At 42.9% G+C, this 24,541-nt stretch overlaps 1 protein-coding gene across 1 annotated transcript in view; it reads left to right on the forward strand.

The window, feature by feature from the left end:
* Positions 1 to 7,705: 7,705 nt before the first annotated feature.
* Positions 7,706 to 24,541, forward strand: part of tspan2b (tetraspanin 2b) — a 26,174-nt gene continuing 9,338 nt past the window's right edge. Inside the window, exons 1-2 of the mRNA XM_077018844.1 lie at positions 7,706 to 7,963; positions 24,524 to 24,541. The exon at positions 24,524 to 24,541 is cut by the window's right edge and continues 85 nt beyond it. Coding sequence (XP_076874959.1) covers positions 7,895 to 7,963; positions 24,524 to 24,541 — 87 coding nt within the window. The 5' untranslated portion in view covers positions 7,706 to 7,894. The remainder of the gene's footprint in view (positions 7,964 to 24,523) is intronic.

A 24,541-nucleotide genomic window follows, 5' to 3' on the forward strand; every position in this document is an offset into this window, starting at 1 on the left:
ACCTTATAAATAATACAACACTGAACTAATACAAATGCCTAAATATCTGCTGGTTTTTTCTCTAATCAAGCCTTGTCATGTTAGCATAAGGAAGGAAGAACTATGGTTTCCTGGAAAGCAACAGATATAAGAGTGATGCAATCCAGTCACAATTAGCTAAATACATACACATGGAGTGATGCAACGTTAACAAACTAAACCTATATTTACTTGAAGAAAATTACCATCAGAACAATGAAAACAAAGGTGCTGTTAGACAATCAAGATGGGGACACGGGAGTGTTGCCAGTCAGGAAACATATGAGCAAAAACCATCTCTCCTCTTTTAAAAACAATTCATTCCCAATCTTTGTTAGATTGTTAAAAGTCTCTTCTGACTTGTAAATGGAGACACATTTGTTATTCAGTTAGTTACCAAATCTGCCTGTGTGGTGAGATAAATGAGACTAGCAGCCCTAGTCTCTGGAAGGCTGTGTTTAACTGTTTCCACTTCAGTGTCTTCTGTGTTCTTTCCTAATTGCCATGGCAGGCGTAGTTGTGAGGTGGAGTCATTCAGAACCTCTCTGGCTTCTTTCATTTTGCTTTAGTTTGTTGCCCTGCACAGCAGAAATGTTCACACAAAAGGAACCTTTCAAGCACATAGAATTGTCCTTTCCTAGAAAATCTAGGGAATAGCGAGCACTTTTGGGCACTTTTGGCAGTGATCACCAGTAAAGACTTTAAAGAGTTTATCAAAGTAGAGAGTCTGCTTTGTTTAATCAATGTTGAGGAACTTTGAGGAGTCCAGAGGCAATGCTTTTCCACACATTTCCATGACAAGACTGATCACATGGAGAATCATGGGAGCAGGGAGAACATTAGCAGAAGCCTCCAAAACTCTGGAATTGAATGCACTGGTCTGGCTGAACTTGACCTGAAAATCACCTGCAGATATCGTCCATGCTCACCGATCTCCAGCTCCTGTTCCCACACAGAGCACGAGGCCTCGCAGTGTCCAGGTGTCCAGGTGTGTAGGTGTCCAGGTGTGCTTTACTAACGTTCTACATTAGTATGCTTTATTAGTGTTCTAATATGAACGAGGCACACTAGTCAGCTTGACTCCTTTTAAATTATGAGATACATCATTTAGAACAAATACAAAATGGAGCCCCTACACTAAATAATTGGAACACAATAAATGCAAAAGTGAAATTATTATCAATCATATAAAGAAACTGTTGATGATATTTAAACAAAACAAGTAAAACACATAAAAAAATGAAGTAATCAGGTCACTAGTTCTAAGCAGATTTGTGTCTGTTCTACTATTAGATTGGTAATGCAGTGCTAAAGGGTTCTCTAACATGATCTTTTATATGATTTTATTTTATCTTTTTATTCTAATTTAGTTATTTTTTGTATGGTAGTGATAAACCATTATGCAGTTAACTGAATGTCAAGTCCAATATTTGTTATCTCAAATAACAGGACTGTGGGGTAAAAGTTACATTTACAGACCAGTAATCAAAAGTGTTGATTTTGAAATTAAATTTGCATATAACTTGCATGTGAAAGGGAAATAAATACCACCTAAAATGTAAACGCATAATGTGAAGTGTCACATTCTGATTTGGATTATTCCTATTCATTTTTCCTTTATTATTTTTTAATACCCCAAAACTTAAATCATGTTTATTTCTTCCAGAACAAAAACTAAACTTTTCTATAATAATCTTTGCCCAATGAGGAATGGGTTCCTTTTGAGTCTTGGTCCTCCCGAGGTTTCTTCCTAATCCCCAACATCATAAGGAGTTTTTCCTTGCCACTGTCGCCTTTGGCTTGCTCATTAGGGATCTGGACCCATACGATTATAAAGCTGCTTTGTGACATGTGTAGTGAAAACCACTATATAAATAAATTTGACTTTGATTTAATAATTATTCCTAGATAATCAAATGACAGCATAACATAGGCTACAAACCTTAGAATGCCCTTTGATTCTAGAACTCAAGCATTTTATGGCAATTGAAGGGGGAAAGATTCACTGTGATATGTATGAAATCAAGTGAACTGGTCCTCGATGACTGAAGTAGAGAAGTCTTTTGATAGGATTAAGAGAGTGCAGCACTGCCTTTAATTAAACTAACGAGGTACAAGTCTGTCTGGGCCCCTGGCAGTCTGACCAAATGTAGCACACGCATGTGACTCAGAGGGAATCTACACATATTCACACAGAGATGTGAATAACAGATGTGATCGGCTCTTGGGTTTTATGGGGAAAATTCAGTACTGACCGGTGTGTGGATGACCAATGCATAATGATGAATTTATGAGGTCAGCCTTCTGTTAAAGCAGAAAGTGCTACACGGTCGATGCATTGTGTCAGTATGACACATTGTGTGGGTGAGGTGACGTAACCGTGGGTAACCTGTGGAGGTGAAAAGAAGATTCTGTAGATCTTCCCAGTACGCACTGCCTGATCTGCTGAGAACACGTAGACCTTTAGTGCTTAAACCTGCCTCATCTTTAGTCCTGGTGAGGGCAGATAAGTGTCTTTCAGTTAAAGCATGAATAGCCAAATAAAGTCATATCAACTCTATTTATTCTAGAGCTGTGCAAATTCCATTCCATATTAATCTGGCACTGTCAGTGTGTGTGTGTGTGTGTGTGTGTGTGTGTGTGTGTGTGTACACTCAGGCTCCTCCGTGTGTCCATGTTTGTTATGTTTGTAAGAGTTACATAACTTTGTGTTGAGCAGTGCTGCAATATAATACATTCTTATTAAAAATCTAGTCAACACAAACCAAAAACTGACCAAATTCCATGTTGCCATCAGTCACATGCACTAATGATTTTAATCATTAATCAATTGTTGAAACTGATTTCTGGCAGAACACCGAGTTCCTGAGTACAAATACATTAATTTACATGAGAATAACGCAGACCTCTCTTTACAGGTTGAGTCCATGGATATAATGAAAATATTTATGTTCTGTGCCGCCATGATTCTGCTTGCAGAGACAGAAGATCAGTGGTTGTTGAAATGGGAACAGGATCTCCAAACGTCTGGTCTACCACGACGTGTGTGGAGTGGCCTCCAGCCTTCTGGACAGCATCAGCCGTGTTTCTTCTTGCTGTCTGAACTCGTCGTCTGTCTCAGCAGCAGCTCTAGTGCTGGTTTTTCCATGACAGCTAATGCGGCCCTGAAGTGCCCTGCCATTCTGTTAGGATCAGGGCTCCTTAAGTTAATCGTTGTACAGTAGTGCACAGGATGAAGTGAGCTTTTGCACACAGAATGAGAATCCAGCTTTTAGTCCAGCTTTTTAGGAATCCATCATTTTAAGAGTTTATAGTTTTAAAAGAATAACAAATGTTCAGAATGTACAAAGGTGAAATATGGTGTCCCACAAGGATCTGTATTGGGCCCCATATTATTCTCATTGTATATGCTACCACTGGGCACAATCATTCGTGGATGGTGTCTAATTTTCTTCTTCTAAATTCCAATAAGACAAGGGTGTTGCTTCTTGGACCCAAAGCTGCTAGAAGCAATTGATCTTATCTCCTCTTACCTTAGATGGTTTTTCAGTAAATCTACTGCAAAAAGCTTAGGTGTCACTATTGATTTGGACCTTTCATTTGACACACATATATGCAACGTCACTAAGGCTGCCTTTTTGCATTTATGTAATATCGCCAAGCTGAGGCATTTAGTTTTGTTAGCTGATGCAGAAAAGCTGATCCAAAATTGGACTACTGTAATGGTCTTCTAATTGGATGCTCTAAACAGTCCAAAAAGAAACTCCAACTTGTACAAAATGCTGCAACTAGAGTCCTAACTAGGGCTAGAAAATATTATCATATTAGTCCTACTCTCTCAGTGTTACACTGCCTTCCAAACTGATTTTAAAATCCTTCTGTTGACCTATAAGGTGTTAAATGGTCTTGCTCCACAAAATCTGAGTGAAGCTAGAGCTTTCTCCTTTAATTAAAGCCCCTCAGTTATGGAATAGCCTTCCAGCTCCAATCTGAGATTCTGACACAGTTCCAATCTTTAAATCTAGACTTAAGACTCACCTATTTAATCAAGCCTTCAGTTAATATTCTACATGTGAATGTGTGGAGTTCGGTGGCCCCCAGTCATTGAGTCTGCTGGTAATCTGAGATGTTGATGCTGTCATCCAGCCATGTCATGTGATCACTCTAGTTGTGACAATGACTTGGGTGGAAAGCACTGGCTCAGTGAGCCCTTATGACTGTCGTCATCTCCAGGAACCTCCCTTTAATTATGTTGCTATAGATAAGCCTGCCGGAGCCACATGCTAATCACTGGCACATGAGCTATGTATGTTTGTTTTAATCAATGGTCGTTTAAATTGATGTTCACATACTCAACCTGTATTTTATATCTTGGTTACATGCTTCTACCAAAGACAATTCCGTACATGCACATGAAGATGGTCTGGCTTGCCAGTGGATGTGCCATTGCCTACCTGAGACTCACCATCTGCACTGAAGGGACTGTGACTACTCAGCCTGGAATTAGAACTATGACTATAACTATAGAACTACATTTACGGCATTATCCAGAGCGACTTACATTTTTATCTCATTTTTTATACAAGTGAGCAATTGAGGGTTAAGGGCCTTGCTCAGGAGCACCTCAGTCATGGCTTCAGGTCTGGGGATCGAACCCACGACCCTCTGGTCACAAGACCAGTTCCCTAACCACCAGGCCATGACTGCCCCACTGAAGTACTAATACGGACTTCTGCTAGCGGGCCGCCCAATGGAGGATGGGTTCACGTTTGAATCTTGTTCCTCCCAAGGTTTCTACCTAATCCCCGCCATCACAGGGAGTTTTTCCTTGCCACTGTCGCCTCTGACTTGCTTATTAGGGATCTGGACCCATATGATTGTAAAGCTGCTTTGTGACAACACGTGCTGTAAAATGCCATAAATGTGTTGTAAAATGCATGATATAAATAAATTTGACTTTGCAATGTGTCAGAACCAAAGAAAAAAAACAATCATGTGACTTAATGTAATGGCTGGAGAGAAGAAACATTTCTGCATCTGGTAGTTTTGGCCTTAAATGCAGGTTGTGAGTAAACAGGTTGTGAGTAAACAGGTTGTGAGTAAACAGGTTGTGAGTAAACAGGTCATGAGCAAACAGGTCATAAGCACTGACCAGGTTTGGGTCTACAGTGCTTTGTGCAGGTTTGATGTTGTGTAATTCATGTCTGGTGGCTGAACTGCATCAGACTGATTTGTAAACATGTGTGGATGTACTTCAGTTTTGCTGAGGAATTAATATTATTTCATATGTTCATATAAATATTGTGTATAGTGACATCTTAAACTTGACAGTCAGAATGAAAATCCCTCTTTAGCAGTGGCAGAGAGGTTGATAACTGATTCTGTAAATGTTTGTATAATGGACCAACAGCACGTGGGACAGGTTGAGCCCTTTATGTTGGGAGAAAACTCCTTTATGTTGGGAGTATACTCCTTTCTGTTGGGATTATACTCCTTTCTGTTGGCAGTATACTCCTTTCTGTTGGGAGTATACTTCTTTCTGTTGGCAGTTGGGAGTATACTCTTTTCTGTTGGCAGTATACTCCTTTCTGTTGGGAGTGTACTCCTTGCTGGGTAAAAGAGATTGGTGACCTACTTCAGGTTTAACGCAGGTGTCCATGGGAGCTGTTGGTGTACACTCAGAAAGGGGGGGGGGGGGGGGGTGTTTAGAGGTCACGACCTTGTGGAGCGCCACCACTGATTGTGTGGCCAGTAAGACTTTCCCATTGTCACCTGCCATGTCCTACATGTGAGGTGGGTCAAAGGTCATTGAGCTTGGCAAGCTTGTCTTGGAGCAGTTCTGGGATGATGCCACTGAATGCTGAGCTGGAGTCTATGAATAGAATTATGGCCTAAGTTCTTGGATGTTATAATGGTCTAAGTTCTTGAGCATTCAAGATGTGGAAGTGGAATGTGCAGTCCTTTTGTGGACTGCATCACCAAGAGACATTTAGACCTGATGCAAACTGCAGAGGGTCCAGCAGAGGTTTAGAAGGTCTACTATGGCCTGGTTGGTATGGTGTAGTGGGTAACAACACTGCTTTTCCTGTGGAGGGGTCTGTGGTTCATGCCACATGTCTGGGCACATGCACCATGTTATACCAGTACGAGTCTTTGGCCAAGACTCCTAACACTACATTTGTGTACTTCTGTAACATGATTAAAATTGTAAGGATAAAAGTGACTGCATACATGTTAAATATCCCTCAGATGTGCTAGCAGCAGAATCTCATAGAATTTCATGACTACAGACCTTCACGAGGTGATGGATCCCAGGATGTAATAAGCTCCCTTAATTTCTTTGTTAAGTACTTTGAATTGCAGATGTGTATGAAAGGTGCCATATAAATAAACTTGCCTTGCCTTACAGAGATTGAAACAATAGATCTGTAATCCTTTAATGGCTTTTTGGACATAGGTGCTATTGTTGAGCAGGAAGGAGCTTCACGTACCTCTGCATGCCAGCTGATGTGTTATTTCAGTCAAGAACTTTAGGAATTTCAGTCTGGGTCTGATGCCCTCTTGGCCTTTTGTCCCTGGATGTGTTTTGCTGCACATTCTCTCCATGTAGAGAATCAATCTGAGCAAGGGGAGGAGATGCAGAGTCTGGATCATTTGAATTTGAGCCGCAGGGATGTGTGATTCTGACCTTTACAAACCTGCACTAGTTATGTATTCAGAACATCAGCCAGCTCAGTCTCACAGTCTCTGGGATGCAGGCTTTGTATATCTGGTAATGTGTTTTTCCACACAGTCATTGACTCAACATTGGTTGAGTGGGTATTCATCATCTTAGCTCCTTTCAACTGCTTTGATCTCAGATTTTTTTTCTTGCTGGATTATACACTGTCTTGATTGCTTTTCTATATGCTTCCTCTATAACATGGTGCAGCCATCAGAGCTTAGCAGTGAAACAGAGCTTGAATTATAATTATGTGATTATTTGTTATGCTGAGCACAGCACTGGTAGATTCAAGTTCCTGCCTACAGGTTAGGTGTGGGTGTGCATGTGGGTGTGTGTGTGTTACAGAGAGAAAGACGCACAGGCTTGTGTGAATGACTGTGTCTCTCCATGTCCACTAAACAGCTGTCTGAATGAATGAGAATGATTGTGTGTCCAGTGGTGGGTGATGCGCTGTCCTGGGTGTTGTCCTCTCTTCCATAACTGCACCTGATTCAGTTCCCCAGGAGTCTGAGGTTTCCAGTGGAGAGGACGCTGTGCGCAACAGTTACATTACATTATAAATGTAAAATGTATTCACCTGCTGAACAGATAGGCAGTTTAGGCCAGAACCGGTTCTGGTGTAGGCAAACTATATATATATTATGCATAGTTTGAGAATGGAGAATGAAGCGGTTTAAAGAAATTAAACCGCAAAATAATTTAGTGCGATCACCAGGAAATACGTCTAAATAACTGTTTCAGTCTGCTAGCACAGAGACATGACACCAGATTTCGATAACACGAATATCGCCCCATCGAGTTTTGGGGAGAATATGTCCCATCTGAAAGCTGTAGTCTTGTGGTCGTGAATAAGGAATAAGTGGGTAGGGTCTCTGATCCTGGACATAACCTGCGATATGAGAAGCGACGGAAGGGACTCCCCATCCAGTACGCGTCGATGATACGACAAGCTGGCTATGCATGTCTCAATCCCCCCTCGAATCCCCCTGACATTATTGAAATGGGCGGGCTAGAGACCCTGGAAATATTATCCGGTGTTTTTAATGCAGAATTTGACAGTAGCTGCTCGGTTCTTGTGTCCTGCTGAGGGTTACAGAGCAATCATTTTGCCCCCTTTCACTATATTTCTACGCTTTGCCTTTAAAAACCAAAATGGGAAAAGTTGAAGGTGAAATGAAATGCGTGAAATATCTGCTTTTCATATTCAACTTCATATTCTGGGTAAGTGGTCTGTTGTTTTATTCCTTTATTAAATGATGAATTATTTAAGCGTAGCCGCGTTGATCTTAACGGGCTTAATCCGACAGCTGTGTGCAAAGTGCACGAGCGTTTGGTGCCTCGTGCCGCTGTGCAACGGTGCATCTATGTATGTCCATATGTCCTTATAGCGCGGAGACTTACCTGCTCGCTTCAAGAATAAGACAAGATTTTTAAATTTTATTTAATTAATTTGATTAATTTTTATTTTGTAGATAGGCCGATTATTCTCGGCGTCGGGGTGTTTATCACGCTGGACAGCGAGGAAAGGTTCAAGAGGGTTGTGCCCGGCCGACTCAAATCAGATTTTCCATTTAGGAAAAAACGCCCCTCTTTCCTTCATCCAGCGTGTTTTGAAAGGGAAAGTGTGTTACAGCGGGGCAGCGTGGAAACCTGCGGGTGCAGATACTGCCTACATGGGCATTCAATCAAGCACGGAGGACTGGCTGGGGGAGATGTTTCCTCAGGGCTCTGCCATCCCTTCCTAGTAAAACAGTGTTCGTTTGATACGTGCGCTGTATGTTAAAGAGCAGGAATCTGACCACATTTACCTCCAGCTAGACAGTCATGACAGTAATCTGAATTTACGTTCTGTTCAGAACACCGTTTGTACATATTCAATGTGTACCCCCCCCATGTTTTCACTTTATGACTCTGCAAACAACTAAGATTCTTTATTCTATCAGTCATGCCACACACACACACACACACACACAGACCTACTGCTCAGTCAGTTTGTGCTGAGATTTCAGGAGCTGGTGGAAGGTGTCTCAGGTGTGAGTTGGTATGGAGGGCTGTCATTACTGAGCAACCTTCATAAAGAAACCACTATACCAAAACTGTGGGGTCCTGAACGCACAGGTCACTGATATCGGCTGTAGTTGAATCTATGGAACGTACAGGCCTTAAGCATTTAGACCCTGTATGAAAAGAGTTTGTATCTGGAGGCATTGAGAGGTTGTGTGTCTCTGGTACCTCTGAATACTTTGTGTGTGTGTGTGTGTGTGTGTGTGTGTGTGTGTGTGTGTGTGTGTGTGTGTGTGTGTGTGTGTGTGTGTTACAGAGAGAAAGACGCACAGGCTTGTGTGGCAGAGAGATAGAGAGGTGGATGAAATAAGAGAGTCAGATATAGCTGCTTAGACAAAAGAGACTGCAAAAGAAACAAAGAAAGAAGCCATCAGAGCAACAGGACAAAAATAGCATTTGTGTGTGTGGGGGTGTGTGTATTTGCACACACACACATCACTGTGCGTGAATATACTGAAGAGAGACAGTTGGTCTGATCCTGACCTAGATAATAATGGAAGGCGAGCGTGTCATCAGCATGTACTGTAAATGTTGATCAGGGGCTATGAGATGGAACGCCTCCACACACACACACACACACACACACACACACACACACACACACTGCCTCCTGCTTTTGAGATGGAGCGTTATCTCATAACGAAATAACGAAACAATGCAGAAAAAAGCAGAGCATTTGGTTAGTAAGGGCTCAATGATCAAGTGTCATCCGTCGTATCTGTAACTCCCTAGAGGTTCATCCCAGGCACATACACATCACAGAGTCACTCCTAGAGGACGGGCAGGGGGTTTGGGGGAGGGGTGATCAGGGTGTGTCTGCCTCTGTAAGACTCAAAGCGCTGTATGATAAAAACAGTCCTGAGACCATTTGTTTCTACGTACAGGTGTTCGAGTTTAAAACACTGCCATTTGTTTATGTGAGCTGATTAATTTGGTAGAACTTTACAGGGAAAATGTACTGTAACTGGAAAAACTGCAAAATTAGAGATTTACACATCCAAAACAACCTGAGCACATACAGCCTCCTTCTGTTGAGGTGTGAAAATGGAACCTCTGCCCCCCCATGAGCTCATTTTGATGTCCTATATGGTATAAGATTACAAAAATGCAATACAAAAACTTGAATGTCAGAATTTATGTCAGTGTGCAGCATTACAGCAGAGCCCACATTTCTGAATGTACATACATGTTTTCTCTATGAAACGATTGAAGACACAGTTGTTCTACCAATATTCAGCTGCACCCAGCGACCAGCTTCAGCTAATGTAAGACTTACATGTAAAACATTGTGCACAATTGTCCATATTTCACTGTTTTGTCCCCTCAGCCTTACACCACACAGTCTTACTCCTCTTCTTGGCTGTTCACCCCGTACATGGCCTCGTGTTTCCATTATAAGACTTTGTGATACTGCAGTGTTTAGCGTCTATAAATGTTTGCCAATTACAGCAAAGGTTCATGAGACGCACCTCTGAGCTATGGTTGAGACCATTGGTTGATCTAAACCTTCACAAATTCCCTTTTTTACAGTAACTGAATGTTTACCTGTGAATAATTTAATCAAGTTAGGATAAAATGACAACATGTTCAGCACTTTTGCATGTAATGGCCTAGGCGATGACCTAAAGACTAAATGTTTTGGAGGGTAAGACAATTCAACAGACAATCCGTACAACACATATTGATAAACATGACATAAGCAACTGATAATATAAAAAACAACAGATAATTGTTTATGTCCATTTGCAAAATGTACAAAAACATTTGCAAAATGTGTAACCCAATGAGAAATGCTATTATGATGTGCACAAGTGACAAGGAGATGTGGAGATTGAATGAAGAGTGTTGAGAATTTCAATTCTGATCTGAGAAATAAACCAAATCGACTGAGAAAAACTGTAACTGGAATTGTTGATCAAGTTTGCTCTAAAATACTATGCCAGTGATGGAAATTTCCCCAGGGCTCAAAATGTAAGTCATTGCAAAAAGAATTCAGCCAAGGCAGATTTTCATTTACAGAACTGTCTGGAAAACACAGGGCAATCAGATTAATCACTAATGCCAACCAGAATTTCTTTATACTGATCACTTTTCTTCATTTGATCCTGCCTAGATTTTTGTCCTGGCAGAAAACCTGTTCCAAAGCAGTTCACATATGGCGCATTTCCACACGGGCCTGCTTGGCGCGGTACGGTTCGATACAGATCGATTCGCAATGGAGCGGTACGGTCGCGTTGTATGTATTTCCATTACAATGGTGGACCACCACAATGTGGATGGAGTCGCTGTTGGCACGCGGGTTGTAGTGTCGTGACATCATTTGTATGCGACCACAACACCGTACAACAATGGACGAGATGGCGATAGCGGAGGAGTCGCTCTCCTGTGACGCAACCTGTGACGACACTCGCTGGCCAATCAGTGTCATGCTGTTCCTCCACATCACAGAACTGTACCGCTTTGGAACGAGTAGGTACGAAAAAAGTACCTGAAGGTACCGGCAAACTTGTACCTGGTCCTAATGGAAACACTCACAAACCGTCGCGAATCGAACCGTACCGCGCCAAGCAGGCCCGTGTGGGAATGCGCCAATAGTTCCCACCAGTTCCCACATGGTGCTGGGTTTTCCTGAGATGGGTCAGAGTATCTGGTTCTGCCACAGTGAGCTGACTGGCTGGGGGAAACACATAATGGGATAAGGAAGAAGGCAGGCAGGAAGAAAGTGGACTTGTAGGTCCTCGAGTGTTCTTAGATATGGTCTTCTGTGATGGAGGTAATGGGCCTAACTCACTGTCAGGCCTTCAAACCCCTACAGCCAACCGTGACTTTATCAGCAGACAGTGTACGTACCTGTTTTTAGAGCCACAGATCGTCCGATTGTCCTGATATGGGTGATTCCAAGGACAGTAAAGGGTCAAGCAACAACAAAACGTGCATGAATAACCAAAACAAACTATTGTTGCAACAACATAGATGAATTATAATGTACCTTTGTAGATATATTTAAATTGTTTACATATAAAGATAAATGTATATGTTTACTTAAGATTATAATTAAATATGTATTATGACTGCTATATATATAGCTGAAATGCTTTACTCTGAAGGAGCAAGAGGGATATAAGGACACGGTGAGTAATCTCTGTGTAATGAAACTGCCTCATCAGGTTGAGTGTGTTATGTCACTGTGTGAATCGATGGGAATCGCTTATGCTAAATGCTTAAGCACGTTTTATATCAATGTCCTGAGTCTTCACTCTTACACCCCTCATGCTGGTTTTATATAGCGTTATGTCAGTATTTGTCTTAAATTACAGTAAAATCACCAGAGACCAGAAACCTTGTTTCGCCAATTTCTCAGTGGTATGTCTCTTTCACCGCTTGGAAAACCATACTCATTCCTCCACTCCTCCACTCCTAAATATTGAAAAAAGGAGTATTTATGTGAAAAGATATATTCTTTTTTATTGGTTCTGTACACAGAAGAAGATGATTTGGAATGGTGTTTAGAGTTCCCCACAGGAAAAGACAAGAATGGTGTCTGGGCACTACTGGTATGGCTGTGAGTCCAGGTCATAAGGTGATGTTTATCAGTGTCCTGTATTATGGATGTATTTGGATGTATTACTGCAGTCATCGTCTGCTGAACCAACCCGACCTCTGAAAGTGTGATGCATGTTTACGTCTCAGTAAGAGGACGCAGTCTGTTCCTTGTGTTAGAGGACGCAGTCTGTCCTCATGTTTGTCTTCAAAAAGAAAGGATTGCCATTGTTTCAAGACTTGTAAAACATTCCACAACATTATATTAACTATATACTATATTACTACATTACATACATGATTATATTACATATATTGCGTATATCTCTGTAATGGTAAAACAGTTTAGGGTTTGTCCTGTAACCCCTTGCCTCCAATCTCCAGATAGATTGTCTTTACCACTCAGGAGAGGGCAGTGTTATTGTCGGACTCGCAGCTGGCCTCCAATAAATCCAAAGAGAATCGACTTCTGATTGATGCTGATATTTATTGCAAGCAAATGTTTAAACAAAGAAAAAAGGAAAAAACCAAAGTAACAAATGAAAACAGCAATAGTAGCATGAAGTCTTTGCGTATCCCCAAGTAAGCGGAGTTGCTCTGGTTAGCAGGCCCCAATGGCTGCAGGCCTCACAACAAGCGAACTGGAGTGCCAACTGAACCAGCTGAGGTCAACAATGGTATTGCTGGTCTGCCCCTCTCCGGCTCTGCATCTCAGTCGCCAATTTATAGGAACGGCTCACCTATAGAGGGCGCACACTCAGAACAAACCATTAAAGCTGCAAATATGACACGGCTCCTACACACCAGCCCCTTAAATGATCATAGATCAATTATTTTAACATGGACAAGAGGAGCCACAAAAATTATGTCAATAAGCAGTCGGTATAACCTCCTACATGAATTGCATGATGTGCAAGTGGTACTTCCCTTTTAGTGTAACCAGGAGATAATGATCATTCTTCTGCCTCAAGAAGTCGACACAACTTGGTAACGGGTCTTTCGAGGAATGATGTTTTGGTCTTTAGCTTAACGGACCGAATTAGCCCTTTGCCGTCAGGCTTGGTCTCCAAAACTCTTCCTAATGGCCAGGAACCCCGAGGAGCAGTGGGGTCCACTACTAGGACAACGTCTCCAACATTTAGGTTCTTCTTAACCGTTCTCCATTTCTGCCTTTCTTGCAGTAAGACAAGATATTCTTTGGTCCATCTGTGCCAGAACAGGTCAGCCATATACTGGACCTGTTTCCAGCGACGTCTGGCATAGAGATCGGACTTCGAGAAAGTCCCAGGAGGTAGAATCGGCATAGACTTAAGTAGGAGAATATGATTAGGGGTCAATGGTTCCAGATCATGTGGGTCTGAGGACACCGTAGAGAGGGGCGGCTGTTAAGGATTGCCTCTACCTCGCAAAGCATGGTCTGGAAACCTTCATCATCAATAGATTGCTGACGGAGTGTAGAGTTCAGCACTTGCCGAACAGAGCGAATGAGCCTTTCCCAAACGCCGCCATGATGGGATGCAGCTGGTGGATTGAAGCTCCATTCGATCCCATCAGGAAGTAGGGACTCTCGGATCCTTTCCTCGTTTAATGACATCAGGGCCCGTTTTAGCTCCGCATGAGCTGCCACCAAGTTCGTCCCATTGTCGGACCTGATGTGCTTCACCTGGCCTCTCCTACACACAAATCTCCTCAGCGCATGAATACATGAGTCAGTATCCAACGAGTAAGCAACTTCCAGATGTATTGCTCTGCTAGACATACAGGTAAAAAGAACTCCATACCTTTTTACAGTGCTTCTTCCCCGCCTTACTTCAATAGGGCCAAAGTAATCCATTCCCACATTAGTAAAGGGAGGGAGATCAGGCAGGATCCTCTCCAGAGGCAAGTCCGCCATCTTTTGTTCACAAGCTCTGCCCTTCAGCCTTCGACATGTGACGCATCTCGAAAGTACCTTTCTTGCAACAGAGTTGCCCTATAAAATCCAATATCTTTCCCGCAGCTTTGAGAGCATGTGGTTTCTCCCACTATGACCGCTGCGCTCATGAATGTGTTTTAACAGGAGAATTGAAATGTGGGACTCTTTGGGCAGAATACAAGGGTGCTTGGTTTCCACAGGCATTGCAGATTTATGCAGTCGGCCACCTACTCTCAAAATGCCGTCGTCCAGCACAGGATCCAGTCGGCAGAGATTGCTGTTCCTATACAGCCTACATGGGTTAGAACCCAGTGATGCAACTTCTGTGGGAAATGCCTGTCGTTGGACGTAGGCAACGACAGCCCGTTCTGCTTCCACAATGTCATTCGCTGTAAAGAGCTGACCACCAGTAGAACTCCTGAAGTCCTTAGACTTGATACCCATCTTTCCCCTTTTAGAACAAGCACCATGCGATGAGGTGAATCCTTTTCCTCCTTTCAACCTCATGGTCAAAACTCTTTTTAGTCTGAGATACCATGCCACTGCTTTTAGTAGTCTCATCCAATCGGAGAAGTACAGAATAAGCCGGTCTGTGGGTGTTTCAGCTTTCACCACAGCGGCAAACGCGATGGCGTTCTTCTTTGTCTCTGGATCTTCTCGAGACACAGAGCCCAAGGCTCCAATTGTTGGCCAACTGTCCTCAGACTTCCAAAGGAATTCAGGGGCATAAAGCCACCTCCTCTGTTCAAAGAACCTTCTTGCGTTTAGTCCTCTGGAACAGTCATCAGCAGGATTGTCGTTGCTGCTCACGTATCTCCATTGAGACGGATTTGTATTGTCTCGGATCAGCGAGACTCTATTTGCAACATAAGTCTTAAACCTTGCCGAGTCATTTGCGATGTATTTCAACACTGTTTGGCTGTCAGTCCAGAAAATCGAGGGCTTTAAGTGGAGGTGCAGTTCTCTCCTAAGCAACCGGTCTACCTTCACCAGCAGTGCTGCAGCGGCCAGCTCCAGTCTAGGAACAGTGATGGTCTTTAGTGGAAGGACTCTAGACTTTCCAAGGACAAAGGCGACATGCACCACATCCTGTTCATTCACTTGTCTTAAATAGCTGACAGAGCCATAGCCACTCTCACTGGCGTCAGCAAAGTGGTGCAGTTCGACACACCTCGTCACTCCATAGCCCTGGGGTTTCAGACAGCGTGGCACACTGAAGTTCTTGATCCTCTCCAGGCTACCGGTCCATGCCATCCACCGGTCAAGCACAGGCTGCGGTAATGGCTCATCCCATCCAATGCCTCTACCGCAGAGCTCCTGTAACAACTGCTTGGCTGGAAGAATTAGAGGGGCAAGAAACCCAAGAGGATCAAAAATGGAGCTGACAACGGATAACATACCTCTGCGGGTGTGCGGCTTTTGGCCTAAGGTGATGTTGAAACGGAACCTGTCAGAGTCCACACACCACTGCAGCCCCAGTGCTCTTTCCACAGGCAAATGGTCTTTGTCCAGGTCCAATGACTTAGTTCCCTTGGCTCGGTGTTCTACGGGAATGGATGCAAGAACAGCCCTGCTATTGCTGACCCACTGAGTAAGCTGAAACCCACCTCTACTGCACAATGCAGTAAGATCCTGTACCAACTGAATGGCCTCCGATTCTTTGGCCACAGACTTGACACAATCGTCCACATAAAAGTTACTCCGAAGGGTCTCTGTCACCTGAGGGGGAAAACAGCTCTCATTGTCAGCAGCGGTTTTTTGCAGAGCAAAGCTTGCAATACTTGGGGAAGACACAGCACCAAATATGTGTACAAGCATACGGTGTTCCCTTGGGTTCTGACTGGTGTCACCTTGTGGCCACCAGAGGAATCGCAAATAGTTCACATCAGACTTTGCCACCCTAACCTGATGGAACATTGACTTGACATCAGCCATGATTCCAATAGGCTCTTTGCGGAATCTCATGATGACTCCAATGAGGGAGTTGGTCAAGTCCGGACCCTGGAGTAGTGCCGCATTAAGAGAAACACCGTGAAAAGAAGAAGCGCAATCAAACACCACTCTGAGCTTTTTCTTTTTAGGATGGTAAACACCATGGTGTGGTAAATACCATACTTTTCCTGGTGATGTTACCAATTCCTCCTCTGGAACTTCCTCAGCATAGTCATTCTCCAGGCTGTCATTGAGAAATGTGATGTAGTCATATTGGTATTGCTCATCCCTTTTCATTTTCCTTTTCAGGCTTTGCAAGCGCTGTTCTGCAACTTGCCGATTGTTCGGCATAAACGCACCGGGTTCCCTAAAGGGCAAATTCAGACTATAATGTCCATCGTCCAAGAAAGCTCTGTTGGCTATCCCTAAAAACTGCTTGTCCTCAATAGACATTTCAGTCTTTTCCTGTGACGCAACCTCATTAAAATCCTGATTATACTGTGAAATCAACAGCTTTTCCAGATCCACCACAGAGATCCTATTCACAGTTGCACAGTCACCACTAATAACAGAACTTCTTAAGGGCCCATTTACAACCCACCCCAATCGTGTCCTGACCGCATAGGGACCCCCGTTTTGGCTATTAACAACCTCCCAAGGTTCTAAAAGGTTAGGGGCATTCGTACCAATCAAAAGCTCTACCTTGGAACTGATGGTGGGGAGAGTTATCTTACTTAAATATGCCCAAGGCTTCAAGTCACTTTGCTTGGGAATGCTGTTTATGGTGACAGGCATTTCCTTTTGTGTAAAGGTACTTGGAAGAGAAAGGAAGTTATCGCCATCCAATGCTGAAACCTCCAATCCTGGAACTACATAAGTGGGAACAGACAATTCCTGATTCATAGTCCGAAGAAGAATGTGTGTCCTTTTACCTTTCATATGGAGGCGCGACATCAGCTCCTCAGAGCAAAAGGTGGCAGACGATCCAGGATCCAAGAGAGCGTAGACCTGCAAGACATGGCTGCCCTTTGCTGCCTTGACCTTAACGGGAACAATAGGAAGAACACTCTCTTGATCTCCAGCCCCTATGTGACCACATAACTCTGCTAATGCGCTACCTATAACACCAGAGATCTTGTCCGCTTGTTGTACTGTGTTTCTCCCAATATGTAGGACACTTGGATGTGCACCTTTACAAATGCTACATGTGAGACGTTGTTTGCAATCCTTACTGATATGGTTTGTGGCCTGAAGACATCCAAAGCATATCCTGTTGGCCTTTAAAAGGCTGAGCTTATCTTTATGAACTTTCTTTGCAAAATCCTTACAATTATCCAAAGTGTGCTTTGAGTGACAAAGGATGCAAGAAGGTTGAAATTTTGCCTCTTTTAGGGGGAGAGATACACTCGTAACATAGCTAGTGCCAGATGACTTTAAAGGTGGTGACTTCAAGATAGGCTTAAGCTTTCCCCTACTGGGTGTCTGATCTTGAAGATCACCAAAGACTGGATCAGCTGATATAAAAGCTTGTTTTTCAATAAAAGAGACAAGATCTAAGATTCGTACTCTCCGATTACGATGCTCATGTAGCTCATATGCCTTGTTGCGCCATTTCTCTCTGAGCTTGTACGGCAACTTGAGGGTGATGCTTCTCATATTGGATACTGTATCCAGCTCCTCCATATACTCCATATCCTCCATAGCATTGCAGCAGCTCCTGAGAAACATGGCATAATCCTGCAACCCTTTGGAATCCTCAGATTTTATCTGGGGCCAAGAAAGAGCCTTGTCCAGATAGCCACATGAAATCTTGTATTCATTTCCAAAGTGTTCCTTCAGTAATACCTTTGCCCTCTCATACCCTCTATCGGGTGCCATATATTCACAACTCTTGACCAGCCGTTGTGCTTGTCCCTTAGTATACTGAATCAGAAACTGCAAGCGGTCTCTACTGTTATCAGTTTTGCGTTCAATCATATTTTCAAAGGAATGAATAAAGGACTGATACTCAAGAACATGGCCCTCAAAAATAGGAATGTTACCTTGTGGCAATGTAGACAGAAGTTGCTGTTTCATGAGCATCCTTGTTAACTCACTCTGGTTTTCCAAGATTTTATCCACGTAACTTTCATGCGAAGAACTGGATTGAGTCTGCTGGTGAGGCACAGCAGGCTGACCAGAGCCTGTGGCTGGATGGGAAGTGAAAGAATGGGTAGAAGGAATGGTGGTAGGAACAGCAGAGGGGAGACTACGAGCTGAAGTGTGTTGTGGTTGAGTCCTCACTTCACCAATGGCTCTTGGATAAAAGGAAGACCTGGTATAATCAGCATCTGAGCCCACATCAAGTATGGGAAATTGTACATGAACGCCTGCTTTAGGCCTGACTGCTGGATTGGACGTTCCATAAAGATTAAGAGAGCTGGTCAACATTTCACCCAATGGAACATGTGTGGCAGCTAAAGTGTCGGCTGTGGCTTTGATGGCTTCAGCACCTAACAAAGGTACTGATACTAAATAAGGCTCAGCTGCAGCCTTTTTTAAATAGTTTATTTTCGCAGTTGCTGCATCTATCTCAGCGCTCAATTCTAAAGTTTCCCTCCTTTTCCTAAGCTTTTCTTCCTGTTCCTGAATAACATGTTTCTCTTGTAATTTCAAAGCTTTAGCCATTAAAGCAGCTCTCTCAGCCTCTGTGTTAATGCGCAATGACTTTGACGTCTCACTTGATGCGTTTGATTCCGTTGACTTGTGTGATGCAGCGTCGTTAAAGTCGGACTCAGCATCAACATTATCAGAAAAAACAGTGGTAATGGAACTGGGATTCTCCACAGCCATAATCCATTCTTCCACGTTTGCGGTAAAAGCAGTTATTTGAGCTCGTCTTGACTGATACCATGTTTCATCGTCTTTAACACGCTCTTCCTCATTTAACATACCGACGTAAGATGTATGTAATTCGTCAAACTCGGAGAGGTATTCACTGAATTTAGACATGTTTACCTTCACTTCATCAATATAATCTTTGCTGGCCATCAACTGATTCAAAATGTTCATTCTCCGAGTGATATGAGACATTTTTCCAGATCTGGCTGAGCGCAAACGTGCCGCCGTGTCACCATTCAAAGCGTCGGTCATTGCCTTCTCAGCCATACTTACTGAAAAAAGCCACTTTCAAAAATCACAAAAATCGAACCAAATTCACTAAACGCTACAGGACTGGATACGTTCAAAAGCAGATACAAACAAAATCGCAGTCCATCATCTAAAAAATCTTAGACCGAATTTACTTCTAAATTCCTCCCGTATTATGTATTAACGAGAAACCCATCCAAATCTAACATCGAAAGGCACGAACCTCCGTTGAAGCATTTCATTGTTCAACTTGCCATTGTGCAGCCGCAGCTTCCTGTTGTCCTCAAACAAGTGCAATTCCAAGGATTCAATCCGCGAATAATCCACAGCACATTGTTGACGTACTGTAATGGTAAAACAGTTTAGGGTTTGTCCTGTAACCCCTTGCCTCCAATCTCCAGATAGATTGTCTTTACCACTCAGGAGAGGGCAGTGTTATTGTCGGACTCGCAGCTGGCCTCCAATAAATCCAAAGAGAATCGACTTCTGATTGATGCTGATATTTATTGCAAGCAAATGTTTAAACAAAGAAAAAAGGAAAAAACCAAAGTAACAAATGAAAACAGCAATAGTAGCATGAAGTCTTTGCGTATCCCCAAGTAAGCGGAGTTGCTCTGGTTAGCAGGCCCCAATGGCTGCAGGCCTCACAACAAGCGAACTGGAGTGCCAACTGAACCAGCTGAGGTCAACAATGGTATTGCTGGTCTGCCCCTCTCCGGCTCTGCATCTCAGTCGCCAATTTATAGGAACGGCTCACCTATAGAGGGCGCACACTCAGAACAAACCATTAAAGCTGCAAATATGACACGGCTCCTACAATCTCTATATTACATACTGTATATCACTTGATTACTATATTACATATATCACTTTATTACATATTTCACTGTAATACCACATACTGTATTACCAGCAACACGGATCACCTACTCCCTACGGCACAGATCTACTCCATACAGCACCACAGATCATCTACTCCACAGATCAGCTATTCCCCATGGCACAGATCTACTCCACGCAGGACCACAGATAATTACTCCACACAGCACCACAGATCACCTTCTTAACACAACAGCACAGATCACCTACTCCCCACAGCACAGATCTACTCCACACAAGACAACAGATCACAGAGTAGATCTGTATGTAGTAGATCCCTACACCACAGATCTACTCCACACAGGACCACAGATCACGGAGTAGATCTGTATGGAGTAGATCCCTACACTACAGATCTCCTACTCCACAGGTTTGTTTTCCATGAACAGTGCGTTCTGAACACACTGATTCTCCTAATGTGCTCTGTGGAGACCAAGAGCCTCGTAAATCCGTAATAATGGTTTTAGTGTCTGCAGCACAGCTCTCAGAGGACAGGATGACATTACTGTGTGTGTGTGTGTGTGTGTGTGTGTGTGTGTGTGTGTGTGTGTGTGTGTGTGTGTGTGTGTGTGTGTATTTGTGTGTGTGTGTGTGTGTGTGTGTGTGTGTGTGTGTGTGTGTGTGTGTGTGTGTGTGTGTGTGTGTGTGTATTTGTTTGTGTGTGTGTGTGTGTGTTTGTTTGTGTGTGTGTGTGTGTCTACGTGGTGTCTTCAGGGAGAAACCATCTGGAGACACGCCCAGATCACTGGCACAGTCAGTCATACCTCCCCACCCCCCATTCCTATCCCAAGAGTGAAGTGCAGGATGGCACAGAGCAAGATACAGGGGCATTATTTGGGAGGGGGCAGGTATGTGTGTGTGTGTGTGTGACTAGGAAAGTGTGTTGATTAGTGCAGCTAATTCCACTCTCTAAGTGGGCACACCCTGCATAGACCAGCATTGACCTAGTAAGATAGTATAATAGTAGTAGCAGTAACAGTAGTAGTAATAATATTTGTAGTAGAAGTAGTAGCAGCAGTAGTAGCATTAGTAGTAGTAGCAGTAGTAGTAGTAGCAGCAGTAGTAGCATGAATAGTAGTAGTAGTAGTAGTAGTAGTACTAACAGTAGTGGCAGTAGTAGTAATGGTAGTAGTAGTAGTGGCAGTAGTAGTAGTAGTAACAGTAGCAGTAGTAGTAGTAGTAGTAACAGTAGTGGTAGTAGTAACAGCAGTAGTAGTAGTAATAGTAGCAGTAGTGGTAGTAGTAGTAGTGGTAGCAGTAGGAGTTGTAGTATTAGTTGTAGCAGTAGTAGTAGTAGTAGTAGCAGTCATGGTAGTAGCAGTAGTAGTAGTAATAGTTGTTGCAGTAGTAGTACTTGTAGTAGTCAGAATCAGAAATACTTTATTAATCCCCTGGGGGAAATTGCAAATTAGTAGTAGTAGTAATAGTTGTAGTAGTAGTAGTAGTAGTGGTAGTTGTTGTTGCAGTAGTAATAGTACTTGTAGTAGTAGAATTAGTAGTAGTTGTAGTTGTAGTAGTAATAGTAGTAGTAGTAGTAGTTGTTGTTGTTGTTGTTGTACTTGTTGTGGTTGTAGTAGTAGTACTTGTTGTGGTTGTAGTAGTAGTAGTAGTAGTTGTTGTTGTTAAAACCTGTACTGCTCCTAGATGATACATCACAAGTGTGTGATTATGGGCTCCTGTTGCAGTAAGAAAGTGTGGGGAAAGTGGTGGTAATACTATGGTGTGTTGTTACTGGCACACACAGGCCACACTCCCAAAGAGACAGAGACCTCAGCACACAGACCACGCCCTTTAATGAATGGGAGACAGTGCACACACACCACACCATTGCAAGGTTTATTATGGCTGTTATTGTGGCAATTATCTGATGTAAGGGGTTGTAAAATAGGGGAGCTTCATGATATATTGTTTTGCTAATCAATATTTTTAAAATGGACTTTGCAATACTGGTATTATTGAACAATGCCCTATGATTAAACAAAACAGCAATCATTTTGTTAAAAAAAAAACACAGGGTACTTTACATGGGGCATATCCAGTGTGTTTTAATACTTTCTTAGTCATATTGCAATTGTAACATGTAGCAGTGTAACTGAATTATAATATCAATGTCAATATTGTGTGGCCCTCCGTAAGAACATCAAACCCCGACAGGAGCTTTCGTGTCTTCTTCCGTGTCTCTGTGCTATTTTCGCTGCTCCCCAGAACATGTTCCTCATGGCCTCACTATGAAGACTGTGTTTCATCCCAGTGCGCTGTGCTGCCTCTGGACTGTGTTTTGTCAATGATGTCCCTCTGACTTGTAACTCTCACTCTTCTGGTTTTGACATTGGCCTTTGATTCAAACGTTATTGGATCATTCTTTCATTATTAAACACACATCAACTCACATCTGCAAGTGTCTGGCGGATTGTGACGTGTCGCTACATACTTGTTTCTTGCATGACCTTCTGTTCCTGGGGCTTGATGGATTACCCATAATGCAGAAATAATGTTAGCATAACAAACAGTTTGGAAGCAGCACAGCTTTATTTATAACGTATTACGGTAAGAGTGGAAAGAATTATAATATGATAAGCTTAATTCAGCTGTGTTATGAAGAAAAAGTGTGACAGTGGACCTCCAATGCTGAAGACAGTGTGTAACTCTTATCTACTTCTTTTGGACAGACTGTTGTGACTGTCCACTCTGACATACAGCCATGTTGTCCCCAGCAACAGACTGCTTAACAGCAGTGTGAAATCCCCAATAAACTTGAAAAGGCTCAAATGTTTCCATACATGTAAAAGTGTCAGTCAAGGTCCAAACATTCTGACATTTTTACACGGCTTTTTAAAATGGCTGTAACTCACAGATCTGGATCTCTCATTTAAGGCAGTTGTGCATTTTAGTAAAGGCGATTTATGTTTTTAATTTGTCCACAGAGTGAAACTGCAGACGTCTCTCAGCTTTTAAGAGAGGCCAGCTGTTTTTCTTGCGGCTCTTCTTAGTAGACAGTGAAGTGGCAAGCCAAACACACACACACACACACACACCCACACACACACACACACACACATGCATACAGTGACACACACACGCACACACACACACACGCACACACACACACACATACATACAGTGATACACACACACACACACACTCATTACCCCATGTGGATTAGACAGCAGCTCTATTGTCTGCTGTGTGTCAAGGCGGCATTGGTGCCTGTCTGGGTGGTGCGCTGGGGTGGGTGTGGAGTAGGAACAGAGATGATGCAAGTCAGAATGGTGTTGTAGGCGCCAGTGTGGAAGACATGGTGCAGGTGGTGGTGCTGGTGGATTGTACGGATGTCGGGGTTGTTATTTGGACATTGTGATTTTGCAAATAATTTAAAATCACTTAATATGATGATCATTTTAAAATGTCACAAATCTAAAATGGCCAATCCAGGTTAACAAAGTGTATGTGAAACTGATGAGGAGTATTCCCCTGCCCCGCCCATATGAGCCTCCTGCCTTGCTCTCGTGTTCTCCCAACTCCTCCATACTGCTGCTGCTCGTAACTACGGTGGCCTGTAGAAGCTCCACGCAAAACATGATGTCTTTGAACAGTGACCTTGAACAGTACTGCACCTGGATTTCCCAGTGTACTTGCTTTGCACTTAAAGATGATATTTGTTTTACGATGCATTTGGGAAACCCATCCCTGAATGCTGAAACAGTGTTCACTTCTGTAGTTCTAGGACCACCGGAGTTCCATGAGATCTGTAGAGCTCCATGGGATCAGTAGAGCTCCATGATATCAGTAGAGTTCTATGATATCAGTAGAGCTCCATGATATCAGTAGAGTTCCATGATATCAGTAGAGTTCCATGTAATTCCCTAGAGTTCCAGTGAGGTTCTGCGCTCTGGCTAATATTTGCAGTTTCTTGGTGTAGTAAAGCAGGAGGCCGGACATAAGAACACAGACACAAAACCAGCATGGAAAAATCTGCACACCACCGTGTGAGACGAGCTGTTTGGTCTAGGACTACAACCTCACTTTCCACGCTCTACCAGTCCAGCAGAGTTCATCTGGGCATGATCAGGGGAAGGATTTGTCTTCTCTAATATTAATTTGGGCAAACTGTACTGCTTAATCCCTTAGTCTGTCATTATACGAAATCACAACTAAATAATAAAACCACTATGATATATTTTAAATAGAATATGTAATCTCAAGAGCTATGAAACATGTCTGAATGCTATTAATGAGACATAGCGCAGTGTTCAAGTGTGGAGTAATGTGGAGTAGTGTGTAAGTAATATTTTCTCTCTGTCTCTTCTTCTGGGTCCTGTAGCTGATGGGGACCCTGGTG

Source organism: Brachyhypopomus gauderio, chromosome 10 (genome assembly GCF_052324685.1).
Source record: "Brachyhypopomus gauderio isolate BG-103 chromosome 10, BGAUD_0.2, whole genome shotgun sequence".
Taxonomy (NCBI): Eukaryota; Metazoa; Chordata; class Actinopteri; order Gymnotiformes; family Hypopomidae; genus Brachyhypopomus; species Brachyhypopomus gauderio.